Source organism: Trichomonas vaginalis, chromosome V (genome assembly GCF_026262505.1).
Source record: "Trichomonas vaginalis G3 chromosome V, whole genome shotgun sequence".
Taxonomy (NCBI): Eukaryota; Parabasalia; order Trichomonadida; family Trichomonadidae; genus Trichomonas; species Trichomonas vaginalis.
Window position 1 is genome coordinate 23,847,661 of NC_067207.1, and position 13,919 is coordinate 23,861,579.

At 29.6% G+C, this 13,919-nt stretch overlaps 5 protein-coding genes across 5 annotated transcripts, besides 5 other annotated features; 3 read left to right on the forward strand and 2 right to left on the reverse strand.

The window, feature by feature from the left end:
• Positions 1-374: 374 nt before the first annotated feature.
• Positions 375-1,379, forward strand: TVAGG3_0391750 (protein folding; the record flags this gene model as incomplete). Its single annotated transcript, XM_001584246.2, has 1 exon — positions 375-1,334. One exon carries the CDS (start codon positions 375-377, stop codon positions 1,332-1,334), a length of 960 nt encoding a protein of 319 aa, XP_001584296.1.
• A 72-nt stretch (positions 1,380-1,451) lies between these two features.
• Positions 1,452-2,577, reverse strand: TVAGG3_0391760 (uncharacterized protein; the record flags this gene model as incomplete). Its single annotated transcript, XM_001584245.2, has 1 exon — positions 1,498-2,541. The coding sequence occupies one exon, from the start codon at positions 2,539-2,541 to the stop codon at positions 1,498-1,500; it is 1,044 nt and encodes a 347-aa protein (XP_001584295.1).
• A 143-nt stretch (positions 2,578-2,720) lies between these two features.
• Positions 2,721-2,757: a mobile genetic element.
• Positions 2,758-3,301: 544 nt separating this feature from the next.
• Positions 3,302-3,339: a mobile genetic element.
• Positions 3,340-3,468: 129 nt separating this feature from the next.
• Positions 3,469-3,490: a mobile genetic element.
• A 3,717-nt stretch (positions 3,491-7,207) lies between these two features.
• On the forward strand, positions 7,208-8,252 carry TVAGG3_0391800 (regulation of vesicle fusion; the record flags this gene model as incomplete). Its single annotated transcript, XM_001584244.1, has 1 exon — positions 7,256-8,215. The coding sequence occupies one exon, from the start codon at positions 7,256-7,258 to the stop codon at positions 8,213-8,215; it is 960 nt and encodes a 319-aa protein (XP_001584294.1).
• A 243-nt stretch (positions 8,253-8,495) lies between these two features.
• On the forward strand, positions 8,496-11,406 carry TVAGG3_0391810 (uncharacterized protein; the record flags this gene model as incomplete). The annotated part of the gene is made up of 1 exon (XM_001584243.1): positions 8,511-11,363. One exon carries the CDS (start codon positions 8,511-8,513, stop codon positions 11,361-11,363), a length of 2,853 nt encoding a protein of 950 aa, XP_001584293.1.
• Positions 11,407-11,544: 138 nt separating this feature from the next.
• Positions 11,545-12,048, reverse strand: TVAGG3_0391820 (uncharacterized protein; the record flags this gene model as incomplete). Its single annotated transcript, XM_001584242.1, has 1 exon — positions 11,545-12,048. The coding sequence occupies one exon, from the start codon at positions 12,046-12,048 to the stop codon at positions 11,545-11,547; it is 504 nt and encodes a 167-aa protein (XP_001584292.1).
• A 978-nt stretch (positions 12,049-13,026) lies between these two features.
• Positions 13,027-13,463: a mobile genetic element.
• A 1-nt stretch (position 13,464) lies between these two features.
• Positions 13,465-13,919: part of a mobile genetic element that runs on past the window's edge.

A 13,919-nucleotide genomic window follows, 5' to 3' on the forward strand; every position in this document is an offset into this window, starting at 1 on the left:
ATGTAAATTGCATTAGAATAAAATATGTCTCATTTGATCAGGACTAGACATTACTATGCTGAAAGTTACTTCAAGTTACTCAATAATGGAAAAATCAAATGAAAACACAATGAAACTATAGATTAATAACAAATTGAAGCAGAGAGTTCGCAATCAATTAGATAATAGTGAATAATAAGTTTGTTGCAAGAGTAAAAATTCATTAAATAAAAAAATATCAGTGAAATTTATGAAATATTCATTGATTTCATCGAAATATCACAAGAACATACTCTTTATTCCTTGTTTCACAATCGTGCCGCTTAAAAGTATATGTATCAAATAATAGTTTTCGATGTGATTTAGGATATTGGAGAATTTAAAAAGTGACAAAAATGTTAGTTGCTTGTCTTGCTATGTTTATGAAACCATTTAACGCTTCTAAATATGAAGGCGTTAATTTTTATCAGATGATTGGTCTTGATACTTCTGCATCTCAGAAGGAAATCAAGAAATCCTATAATAGATTTTTAAAACAAAAGAAAAACTTCGTAAATCCAAGCCAAACAACACTCGACATATGGGAGAAAACCGAAGAAGCATATGCAATTCTTGGAAATAACTACTCTCGCGCGTTATATGACTTATTTGGAATGGACTTCCTTGATTCTACAGATTTCCAAGTTGCTGGATATCAGAGTGATGAAGCTATCGAAGCTCTCGTTAAAATGATCGGAAAATACCCAGAGGAATTAACAAATTATGGCGGTATGGCTTTTTACCCAGTAGAATTCACATTAGAGGATTTTATGTTCGGAGCCAAGCGAAATGTTACCGCTGTGCATACTGTTGACTGCGAATGTCCTGACGGAACAGTTGCATGCACGAAATGTCAGAAGCAACCAGTTATGGAAATCATTGAGAAGACAGAAATTGTTCTTCCCAAAGGCGCCTACGAATATCATCGCATAATTGGACGAGGCTTAGGCGATGCTGTAAGTCTTAGAGCCGCATCTGATATTATTTTTGTAGCAACATCAACAAAACATGATAGATTCGAGAGGAAAGGTCGCGATCTTTATACAACAATTAACGTTACTCTTTCTGAAGTTATCAGAGAAGATGATAAAATAATCAAGGGGTTGGATGGTACAGACGTTAAAATACCACTTAAAAATATACAAAACCTGATGGAAATGAGAATTCCAGGTCAAGGATTGCCAGATTATTTTAATAAAAATCAGAGGGGCGATTTGATAGTAAAATTCAACTTAATGATACCAGAAACGCTTACAGACGACCAAAAGTCGCAATTACAGAACCTTCTTCCTACAGATGAAGCTTCATACTTATAATGCCATTTTTATTTACGAAAAAAACTTTGTTGTACTGTATATAAAAATTCAATAATTTCTATCTGTTATGGAAAACTCTTTTTTTGCGTTAAAATATCAATCGGTTGGGGAAACAAAAAGATAAACGTTTAAAAATAAAATGAATAAGAATAATATGAACATTTTATTCACTCAACATCACGTCATCACTCGACTCATTTAAGTTCTTTTCTTCTGCAGCTGTTTCTGTTGTGTCTTCAACAGTTGCGAATCTCCAGCAGCAAATGATGAGAGCAATAATAATTGCAATAACCAAGAGACATATAATAACAATAATGAGAATATGTGCCCAAATTGGCAATTCGTAAATGCCTACAAGATTTCCAAAGTTGAGGATCTTGTTATCGTTCTTAATTCTGCCAATGAATTTGCGCATATTCTTGTTTTGACCATTAAGCTTCCATTTGACATAAGCTCTTGATTCAATTTCGTAAATTTTTTCTGCTGGTAACTCTTTAGGGTCTAGACCAACAATCGTAGCGCCTTTTGTATTGACTGTGCCCTTCTCATCGGTCGAGTTCTGTAATGTAACGTTTGCATTCATGTTTGACAAAACCCGGATGATGTTATGATTTTTCCTGTATGAAACAGTGACATCATTATCGATCGTAACTGGACATGAATATAAATGATATTGTTCATCCCAAATGTCTTGATATGTACCTTCTGTTCTGTTGACTTTGGATACTGTGTATTCTGTTAATAATGAAGTGCTCTTATATGAGGAGAAGTAATATTGGTTATGTCTATACTGTCTCTCGACGTAATCACGGGTTTTGATGGATCTTTCAGCGCCAATAATATAAACTTGCTGCTCTGAGCTTAAAGATGATTCGATTTTGAGGAGTGTTGGGTGAACAATTTTACATGAGTGTGCGCCTTCTCTGCAATATGTTGAAACTCCGATGAAATACTTACTCGATTTTGGTTTTTTGTAAGTAGTATTGTGTTGGGATACTGTAATTTTCAATTTTTCACCAACAATGAAAACAGTGTCAATAGCTAGACAAACGTATCCGTTTGCCGGAACTGTGATTAACTGATATTCTAAAAGTCCTGGATTTACAATCTGATATTGATCTTTTTTGCATCCGTCAATAACACTATCTGCCTCATCAGGCACAGCCATACTCTGATAAGCGCGTTCTAGAAAGAGGAAGAAATACATATAAAAAAATTAATATTGAAAAAGTGTCGTTTGTTCATTAATGCATTTATCCAATAATTATGCTATAATATTTTTATGCCTTATTTCATTTCTCTTATATTTGATAATCTGGTAAAATATAGTTCAGACTATAATCATTTTAGATTATTGATATATTTATATAGGTTAGAATAAAATTGTAATAAACAGAAATTCATCAAAAGTGACAGCTCTCAATTTTTTGACATTTGTAAATTCTAAATTGAATGAGAAAAATGAAATAATACTAAGCATAATACAATATTCTAGATTTAATTATAATTAGGAAAAAGTTAGTTTTGAGAGTACTTTTCATAGGCATATAGAATGAAATCTTCTGAAAAATAATATCACATAAACTCATATTATTTTCTAATATATAACTATTTTATATAAAAATCAAATTCAATGATCTTAAAAGCGAAGGATAAACCTCAAAATTTACGAATATAATGAGTGGGAATAGGCGTAAAGCAAAAATTGATATTCCCACTCATTATATTCGTAAATTTTGAGGTTTATCCTTCGCTTTTAAGATCATTGAATTTGATTTTTATATAAAATAGTTATATATTAGAAAATAATATGAGTTTATGTGATATTATTTTTCAGAAGATTTTGTGTTCTTCTTCAAAATTTTATTTTTTTATTAAAAAGAATCTTTACAAAATATACATTTACTTTAATTAATATTTAAAAACGTGCTCTATCAAAAGTTCCAAAAATTCAATATTTTAGCTTTTCTGAGGTGTCACTTTTGATGAATTTCTGTTTACAACAAAATTAGTTTCATTTTCTACTTTTATTTTGAATTAATAATTTATAATATCAAATATTATGGCGTAACCTCTCCTTTAAAATATAGATATATATAGGCCTATAGAGTTTATTGGCACTCTCAAAACTCTAGAATTTTGAGTTTACTATACCCTTAAATTGACCTTGTAAAATTTTATTGAAATGATACTGTGATAATATCAAATTTTAATTCTCCATTTTAATTTTGATAAAAATAAAATTCTCAAAAATTCTTAATGTTAAGAAAAGTATTAGATAAAGGAAAATAAAACACAATTTAAATCGCAAGCACAATACCAGAAAAATTCTTTAATTACGAAATTGAATACAGCCGAAATTTTATTTATCTCCAATCTGATATATCACTCATTGTTCAAAATAATCCATTTTCTTCGATAATATAATTTGTTTCTGTGTAATAGAATTGAAAAGCAAATATCGTTTTTATTCCATATAAATGAAAAATAGGTTCAGCAAGATATATATATTAATATTTTCTCGAGTTTTTGTGGATTAAGTGAACTAAAAAAAACTTCTATTGAAAATACGCGGCTTTCAAAAATAATTTTGCTCTAATCTTCCATAATTATATTTAATAACGAATAATTGTCAAAAGATTAAACTCGATCTTTTCCCTCAAATCTGAATAAAGATCCGTTGAACAAACCGTAATATTCAAATGACATGAAGATTTTAGTTTGATTCAGCCACGATTATCATCAAAATCTTGAATTAGATATTAAGGATACCCTTACATTGCGTAGTTAGAAAGAGAATATGATATTGTCATGATTGCTAGTTTTAGGCTCCAGAAATGAATATACATCAAACTGAAACAATTGATAAATTGAATGAACTTTTGAGAGGTTCTCAAATAAAAAAAATTATCTAATTTTTTACAATATTACTATTATTTTATCCACATATGTATATATAGTAATTTGAGAAAACTTTTAGGAAAAAATAAGTTTAATAAAAATCTGAATTTTACTTGTTGTGGGATTGTTATTAATTGACACTCCAGACGTATTACTAATAGTTATGCGTATGCAATTAAAGTATTTCTGATGGACAAAATGTGAGATTTATATCAGATAATTCATTTCTACTATTAAGTTATTCATTTATGAGTTTGCACTTATTCGCACTAAATAAATAACTATTAAAAATTGTTTTAATTAATTGACACCATATAATAGAGTGAATTTTGTTTGATCAAACAACAATAGATGATAGATAAAGCCAAGAAACTTGCTATTAATATGCTCTACTTGCTATTTCAATGTAAGTATGATATTTTCTAAATGTTTCGTTCAGATAACTTAGATATTATTAGTCAAAATTTGAAATTTTAATAGCACATATATTAAAAATAATTATTATTCATAAAAGATTAATGAAATAGTAAAAAAAAATCAATCAAATTATAAAAATACAACATTTAGAAGAATTCTTATTATCCTTCAAAAAGTCAGTATTTCTGCTGTAATTTTCTACAACATTGTAGTTATTGCACTTTGTCTATGGATTTGTATATATGTTATATATAAATTATATATCTAAACTGCCCATAAGTGCAATTTTTATATAAATTGTTTATTTCTTTAATAATTTCATATGAAATATGCTTTTTTAAGCGTATCAAAGCTGTGTTCTTAATGTGCATGGATATATCAAGAAAAATGTCGAAAAAAAATGTGAATTCACAAATTCACTGAATTTTCACCGTTTTTTGAATTTTGCTACAGCACTAATATTAAATAATACTAAAATCTTCTGTCTTTGTAAAAGAATAAATTCTGACAAAAAGTGCTCGTTTAAATTTAATGATCATCTGTATGACTAAGTGGTAAAAAGTGTTTATGACCAAAAAAGGGTTACATGCTTAGTCTATTTTTCTGACAGGATACTCTAGATTTACATGATCTCTATTTCATATCTCCGTTTTTAGATTCTTCGACAGATTTTATGATAGAAAACCAAGATTAACAAATTTCCGGCATGTTAATGAAGAAATCTGCAGCTACCCTCAATATTATTTCAATAATCAGTATCGTTTCTCTTACAATTTATTTTTTTCTCAATAATTTAACAAGAAATAACAATACACACTTGGTTTTACGTATAAAAACTAAGTGTCGAACTTAATCAACTTTACTTACTTAGCAAATGAATATTTTTGTGGTTGCGAGTTCTGAATGCTGAAGTTTTAGATTTCTCTATAAATGATATCATTGCACTTACAATGTTGTTCCAGCCTATCGCATAAATCATAGAAAATCCAAAAAAAAAAAATAATATAAAGAAAATTCATGTCATGAAGTTCAAAAAATACCGTGTAACATTAAAATTTGTTATGCATAATACATTTTAGCTATTATTGATTTTTTTTTAATTTTCGAGAAATTGAATGGTGAGTCCGATAGAGAAATTTTTAAAAATCCTAGTGCCTCATAGAAGTAATTTCCCTCGTCTCCCATACTTCCAAATGTATGCATATGACATAAACTTTTATGCATTACACAAATGGCCAATAATATCTATAGAGTAAAAAATTAGAAATTTAATTTTTTTATATGATAGTTATATTTCAGATTTGCGAGCGTAACTTTTTTCTCCATGGCATACTTGTTTTAAGAGCAAATGATCAAAATCGTCCTTCAATTATTGAAGGAGCTGATATCTTTTGAAAATTGAATTGAAAGGGTATTCAATTTTCAAATTTCCTCTCAATTTTGGAAACATATCAACTCTATGAATTAACAATTATGTGCCTTCACAGTTTATAAGTCATATAAGGTGCTTATAAAGAAAAAAGTTACGCTCGCAAAATATGTTTTTATATAGATTTCACATAAAATAATTATGTAATTTCTAAAAAGAATATTTTTGTTCTTGAATATTAAAGTGTATTGTAGTTTAAAAAGTTTTAAATATGTTGCTAAAATTTCAGGTTTATAGCTCATGTCTAGCATGACTTCTTCGTATGCGCAAAAAATCTGACACGTAAGGGTATCCTTAAGAAAGCTCTAACTTTTAATTTAATTAGCAAGATTTTATCTCATTCGTTTAAACAAATCATTGGAAAACTTTTATTGATACACCTATCGTGTGCTAGACTTGAAGTCATTGCTATCACTCTGAAACTGCATCTGCCGTTTATATTTTAAAAATCTAGAAAATACAGGTAAATAAATAAAAGGATGATAAAAGTTCATCGATATGTTTACTCCCTTAAGACGTTTTCTATTAATAATTAATTGAAGATATATATATCTATTATGTTTTACCCTAATTCGATTGGTTCTTCATCGAGCAGAGAGTTCAGTGAAAAAATAGTTAATATATATTATACATTCAGAAGTAACTATAAGAGTGAGACCCATAATTCAAATAATAAACACATTTTTCATTGAATTATTTTCCAAGCTTGATTCATTGGCAATGGTTATTTCTCAAGGCCATTTGGAAGTATATATATTTTTGACATGAATTATTATAGCTTGTTTCTCTTTTTATATATGAGTGAAATTGAATAGATGCAAAATCACATTAATGAATGCCATAAATACTTTTGCTAATTGAACACTATGATACCATGCCATGTTTCATTCAAATAACGTATTTAATAAGATAAAAGATATTAGAATTTCAAAATGATATGGATCTAGTTATTTCAATATCATATTTCTGCCGTTATCTATTTCTACACGCACTGATGATACTGGAAAGTATCGAAACTTCAATGAAACCTTACATTTTCAAGAAAAAATTCATCCATTGAATTATTTTTCCAACGAACTTTTTACATTTTTTATAATTTTTAAAATCATTTTACAATTGGTTATTACAAATATTTTTTACGGTGAAACACATTCAAAAAATCAAAAGATTTTAGATGGATTCGAAGAAAAAAGATGATTTTTCCCATGTGAGAGATTGGAAATATATAATAAAGAATTGGGAAAAGCTAATGAAAGAATCTCGCTCAATAATTATTCGTTCTTTGCGATTAGGAGTTCCAACAAAATATCGCGCAGATGTTTGGGCTCTTTTGACAAATTCACATACTGTAAAAAGCAAGGCGAACTTTACGTACAGTCAACTAGATAAAGTAAATTCAAATTCTTCTCAAATAATTTCTCATGATGTTCCAAGAACAATGCCATCTTGGTCTAACGACAATTCACAGAGATTTTTAGATGAGTTATCAAGATTACTTAACGCTTATGCGAATGTAGATCCAGAACTAGGTTATACTCAAGGAATGAATTTTATAGCATCAATGTTTCTTCTTTATCAGCCAGAAGAACAAGCTTTCTGGTCATTTTATTCTTTAATGTTCCAATCTTCTCTTCCTCATCGTTTATTTTTTATTCAAGATTTTCCGAAGCTAAGATTACACAAGACGCTCGTTGATCGTCTTATCTATCAGAATTTTCCAGACATTTACCATGCATTCGAAGAACGAATGCTTGATAGCACAATTTTTACTCCAATGTGGCTAATGGTATGTTTTCTGTCTGGAAACTTTGGGTTGGAACTTTCAACATTTATTTTTGAACAGTTCCTTGCTTTCGGTGTTGCTCCTCTCCTTTCATTTGGCTTAGGCATTTTAGAAATCCATAAAAACACATTAAGGAATGATGGATTTGAAGAATTACTACATGTACTTACAAATCCTGGTAGTTCTCCTTTAATGAAAGATAAACAGCGGATAAACACCGCATGGGATAAGATGTGGATAACAACCAAAAAATATCATGAGTTATTGAAAGAAGTTATTGAAGAAGAGAAAAAGAAAGACTCACAAATCATTAAATATATTGCTCAAGAAGAGCAAATCCTTCCTGCATAGATTATTTTATATATATTTGTTGTAAATTATTATAAAAAATTATAGTAGTTATTAATTGTCTTCAACACATTCATAAACATAGAAAAAACAAGGACTTTCACACTTGTGCAAATTCAATTTAACGAATATAAAAATTCAAAATATCTGAATAAATGAAAATGGCAATCAAATCATTGTATTTAGTTCCATTATATCTGAATCAAAAAGAAATCAAGTACAATCGTTCTAATTAGTGTTATGAGAATATTAATTTTGACACGTAAACTGACAAAAAGCAATTTTTGAGGCCATCGCAATGAATCAAGAAGTTTATCGAGCATCAAGGTGCTTTGATCTTGTTTCAGCGCGAAAAAACTGTGAAGAAATCGAACTTGAGCTTGGAGATTGCAGTTCTGTTCAGATTGATCCAAAATCTTACAAACAAATTTTTAAATTTAATTATGAATCATTAGTTTACTCAATTCATGACAACACAGTTGTTGTTGCTGATTTGCGATCAGGAAAATCCAGATGTTTTAAATTTAATCAACAAATTTTACCTTATCTTGAACCAACAACAGCAAAATTTCATAAATTAACAGATGCATATTTAATAACGAACACAGGACTTTTGTTTGCTCTTGGAATGGAAGGTGTTTCCGCTACAATGAAACTCCCATTCATTCCAACAGCGTTTTGCCAAGCGAATGATAGATTTTACCTAGGCAAGAATACAGGAGAAATATACTGCATCGAGAATGGCGAGGTTTTATTCATCGCAAACAAACAAACATCGTTCATCAAATCAATAATAAACAAAATTCACCCATCAAACTCGATTCTTTCGATGGAATCATTCGATAACAGCATATACGCTCTCACAAAGGACTCGAAAATCTATACAATCCATTCAGAAAGCGGAAAAATAATCGAGACAAATTCATTATGGAACAAACCATGCATTTCTGGTACTATTAAAGTGTTCTTTGACTCAATAGTGATGATATTACGCAATGAAACATCATCAATTTTGAAAGTTTTGAAGAAATCTCATCAAGATTTTTCAATTGTCTTCGAAACAGAGTTCCACAACATCCTTGATGCTACAATAGGTAAGGACTACATCACAGTCATACAAGGAGACGCTCCAGATGTCTCTATCTGTAAATACAACCTCGAAACAGGAAAATTCGTGGCTTCTGAGTGGTCGCCGTTAGACGATTACGATCTTTACATAAAATACCAATTCCCGACCTTAGAAAAATTTTCAAAAATTGACATCGACGAAAAAAATATGATTTCGCCAAAATCATGCGCTATAGATAACAACAACTTCACTTACATATCATCAAACTCATATATTTACATTCTCAGACCTTTCTTTGAAATCGAAAATATTTTATTATTTATGAAAGAGGAACCAGAGCTAAATTCACTCGAAGGAGTCACTACAGCAATGCTTAGACTCGTTCCGAAGCAAATATGGAACGAAATCGATGCAGAATTGAAGAGTGGATCTGATCCATCGAAAATCTTCCAAAAAATCGTAGCAAATCTCGATATCAATGCTCCCAAACAGATCTCTGAGTCCAAATACCTACAAAGATTAGACGAAATCATCAATTTGATCCATATTCCAGCACCAAATGAAGAATTTCTCAAAGGAACGGATTACAGTGTATTCTGGGCATCAGCAGTATCACAAATAGCACGTGCAGTTGCTTTTTATTCCAAATGCATCTATTTAACGACACTTTTCCTCGAATCAAAGTTAAATTTCAACGTTGGAACACGATTGAACAGTCTTTCGACCATTGTAGAGTCATTCACGAAGCTTTCAGTTATCATAGAAGGCAACAACTTGTTCCAACTCCGTATTTTCGAACCATTAGATTATCATGAGAACAATTTCAACGAAGACTTATCCAGACAGATACGCCAATTGCTACATCCAACCAATGTAGCTCAGGCACTCCTCGAAAAAGGCCTTGCTTCCACTGTAATTTCGTATTTACATTTATTCAATGGTCATTTCATCGAATACGGACTTGCTCTTGTCCAATTGAAGCGATTCCCAGCTGCTGTTGCCTATTTCGCTGACCATAGAGACGAATTCGACTTTACTTTGATTTATAGATCGACCATTCTTGAAATTTCCAAGTATGATGACACTTCTGCGATCAAATTCGGTGAGTTGATCATCAATATCGACAGACCATTCATTTCTTCTGTCATTTTCATGTTGTATTGTAAAAATGGAATGACAGATAAGGCTTTAGACATCGCTTTGAGCCTTCCTGAAGACAGGGATGAAAAGATGGACATGATTAGAATGGCGATTTCCCAGAGTGTTACTAACAACGACCTCAAGAAACTCACGAAAACTGATTTCGGAAAACTTTACAATGAAATTGGCAAAGAAATGTCAGTTTTATCGTATAAGACACTTCCAGCTGCAGCAATGCTTTACCAATCCCATGGAGATTTTTCAGAGGCAGCTTCGATTCTTTACAGACATGGCCGAGAGTTATTAAGAATGAATTCTCTCTCGGCGATGAAAGAAGCGATGACTAGCCTCTCGATGGCATCATCTATCATGGAAATGAACAAAGATATCGCTGTAAGAGATGTTTTCGCAAATCAATTATTATCATCTCAAAAAATTCATCGAATTGTTGAGAGATTGAGGGTCGTATTGAGACATCCTGAACCACTTGAGTGCCAGAAGATGTCAAATCTTGATATTCTTCGTTTTGCGAAGAAAGATGATTTCGAATCTTTCTTAAAATTCGCAAAAAGTGGTGTTCCGACATTTGGAGATGTCGCAGTTATTGCCAAAGAGATCGCTTTGAACAATGAAGACTCTTTATTGATGAAATTATTGCAAATAGATAATTCTGAATGGCATTTTTCACTACATACAGCTGTTTTGACATCTTTTATATCTGCAAAGATCGAACCACCACAATGGTTCATGGAACAGATCATAAAAGTTGCAAAAACACAATTTGTTGTTGTATGCGCTGAAAATAATGCAAATGATGTACTTGATAAGGGAATACAGTTGATGATTGAACAGAAATGTGTCCTCCCGCCTCCTTTCAATGCTTTGTTATCGCAAATTGGAGTGAGAAAAGATTTTATAGAGAAAATTGTTGATAGTATTTAAGATTTTATTTGAATATATATATAAAGACTTATTATTATATTAATTCAACTCATTTTTTTTTATATTTGAAATAATCTTTCTTCAAGTCTAGATTTTACTATATAATATACAGTATTTCTATTAAATTCTATTAACTATTAATCTCATTATCATACAGGATAAAAGACCGCTTTTAGTCAAATTAAAAAGGTGAATCAAAATTTTCAAAGTCTGGATTTTGCATAGATTCGAAGCCATCAAATAAATCTTCAAGGTCTAGACCTAATTCTACATCAAAGATACTTCCTTCAGCAGTTGAGGAATCGACTTCATTAGGATGAAAAGTTGTCCGAATATCTGTTTCTGTAGTAGTCTCAATATCAGGGAATTTAGCGAGGATCTGTTGTAATCTATTTCTAATCATCCACCAACTTTTCTTAGGTAACACAGCCTTAAGTGCCTTTGGTTGATGAATTCCTTCTTTCAATTTATTTAGGATTATTAAGTCTTCTTCTAACGAAAATACATTAACTATACCTTTCCAATATTCATTTGTTTTTTCTTTGACCTTACGCTCTTTTATGTGTGTCACGGAAGCGATAGTTTTCGTACTATGACCAAGTTTAAAAAGGCTTAAGACTGTTTCAAGCATTTCTTTACTGATAAATTCTTTTTTCGATGTCCTCAGTGTCCTGTTTCGCCTCATCAAAAAATGAACAGTTGAGAGGATTCAATATAGTCTCAATCGGTATAAAAATTGTGAACAAACTAACGTTAATCATTTGTTTTATCTTAATAGATATTGTTAGATATGCAATGTTGTCCAAATAAAAATTATAAAATATTTGACAACATTAAATGTCAATATTATCAGAAATTTGATTTAAAGTGTTAAATTAGAGAAAACGAATATATTTAACTTTTAGACAAAAAATTTGCTCCCTACAAAAATTTCTGAAAAATCACACTTTGAATTCAGAAAAAATGATTTTCCAAATTATTATTTGCAATTGAGAGGAGATTAAAATTTTTAACTCAAAAATCTAAATATATTTTTCAAGTATTATTTTCAAAACATTTAAAAGATTAAAGTTTTGCGTTCATTAAACGCATTATCACAATATATAACAAATAATAATATCATTATTATTTAGAAATATTCTATGGTAAAATGTTAAAAATACATTCATTCATCAATTATTCTGTTTTTTCATGCAATTATTCTTAAGGAGTAATGAAACAAGTTTTTTTCAAATTTGTAAATTTTTTATTTTGAAGAATATTAAATGGGATGATCATATTATTACGCAATAGTATGATTCGAATCCTCTTTTAATAACATTGTAATAATCCTTATTGCTATTGATTATAAATATTGATTTGAACAATCTATTAATTTTTAATGCCATTCTATTAAATAAATCAGTTGAGTATTAGTTGGTGGATCTCACAATGATTTGTTTTATGATAACAAGCTGTTTTGATCTAATTGCCGTTGAAATAAACATGGATTTAAATTTCAGGACAAGTTTTGAAAGATCATATAGAAAAGCTCATCGGGCAAAAAAAAAAGTACCGAATAAATTATATATTTATTAAAATAATATTATGTAGACAAGCTATAATTGCAAGGAGGTTTTTTGCGACTTTGTAAAATATTTTTCCATCTTTGAATTTTGGAAAAGAGTAGGGGTAATTTTAGCTAAAAGTGACACGCCTGTAAAAAGTGACACACCCGTGAAGGGTGTGATTACCGATCGGTAATTTCGACAGTTTAGAATTTAAAATTTTTTATGGAACTGTTGCGAGTTTCATAAAGAATTTAAGGAATATAAGCAAAGATTTGAATCAAAATCTTAGACCTAAGCCGCTCGATTCGCTCGCGGCTTCCGCGAATTACAGATCAGCAAAGATTTGAATCAAAATCTTCGAACTAAGCCGATCGCTTCGCTCGCGGCTTTCTTTATTATTTTAAATTTGCATATTTCCATCAAAAGTTCATAAGGTAAAAAATTTCGTTTATATTATATTGCAAAATAAAATCTTCATTATCAAAATAATATTAAATAATAATATAATATAATTTATAAACAACTATTATTTAATAAAGTTTAATTGCCATTTATAAAAATTTATGAATAAAAACTTGATATAAAATAACATTTTTATTTTTACTAAGAAAAAAAAAGGTTTTTGATAATAAATTTAATTTATTTCGAAAAAGTAGCAATAATCGTAAAAGGGTATTGATAGGCTTGCTAAAGTAACTAATTTTAGCTGTCAAATACTTTTGTATTTTGAAGTAAATTAGTATAAATTTGTTTTTACTTTTATTTCGAAAAAGTAGCAATAATCGTAAAAGGGTATTGATAGGCTTGCTAAAGTAACTAATTTTAGCTGTCAAATACTTTTGTATTTTGAAGTAAATTAGTATAAATTTGTTTTTACTTTTATTTCGAAAAAGTAGCAATAATCGTAAAAGGGTATTGATAGGCTTGCTAAAGTAACTAATTTTAGCTGTCAAATACTTTTGTATTTTGAAGTAAATTAGTATAAATTTGTTTTTACTTTTATTTC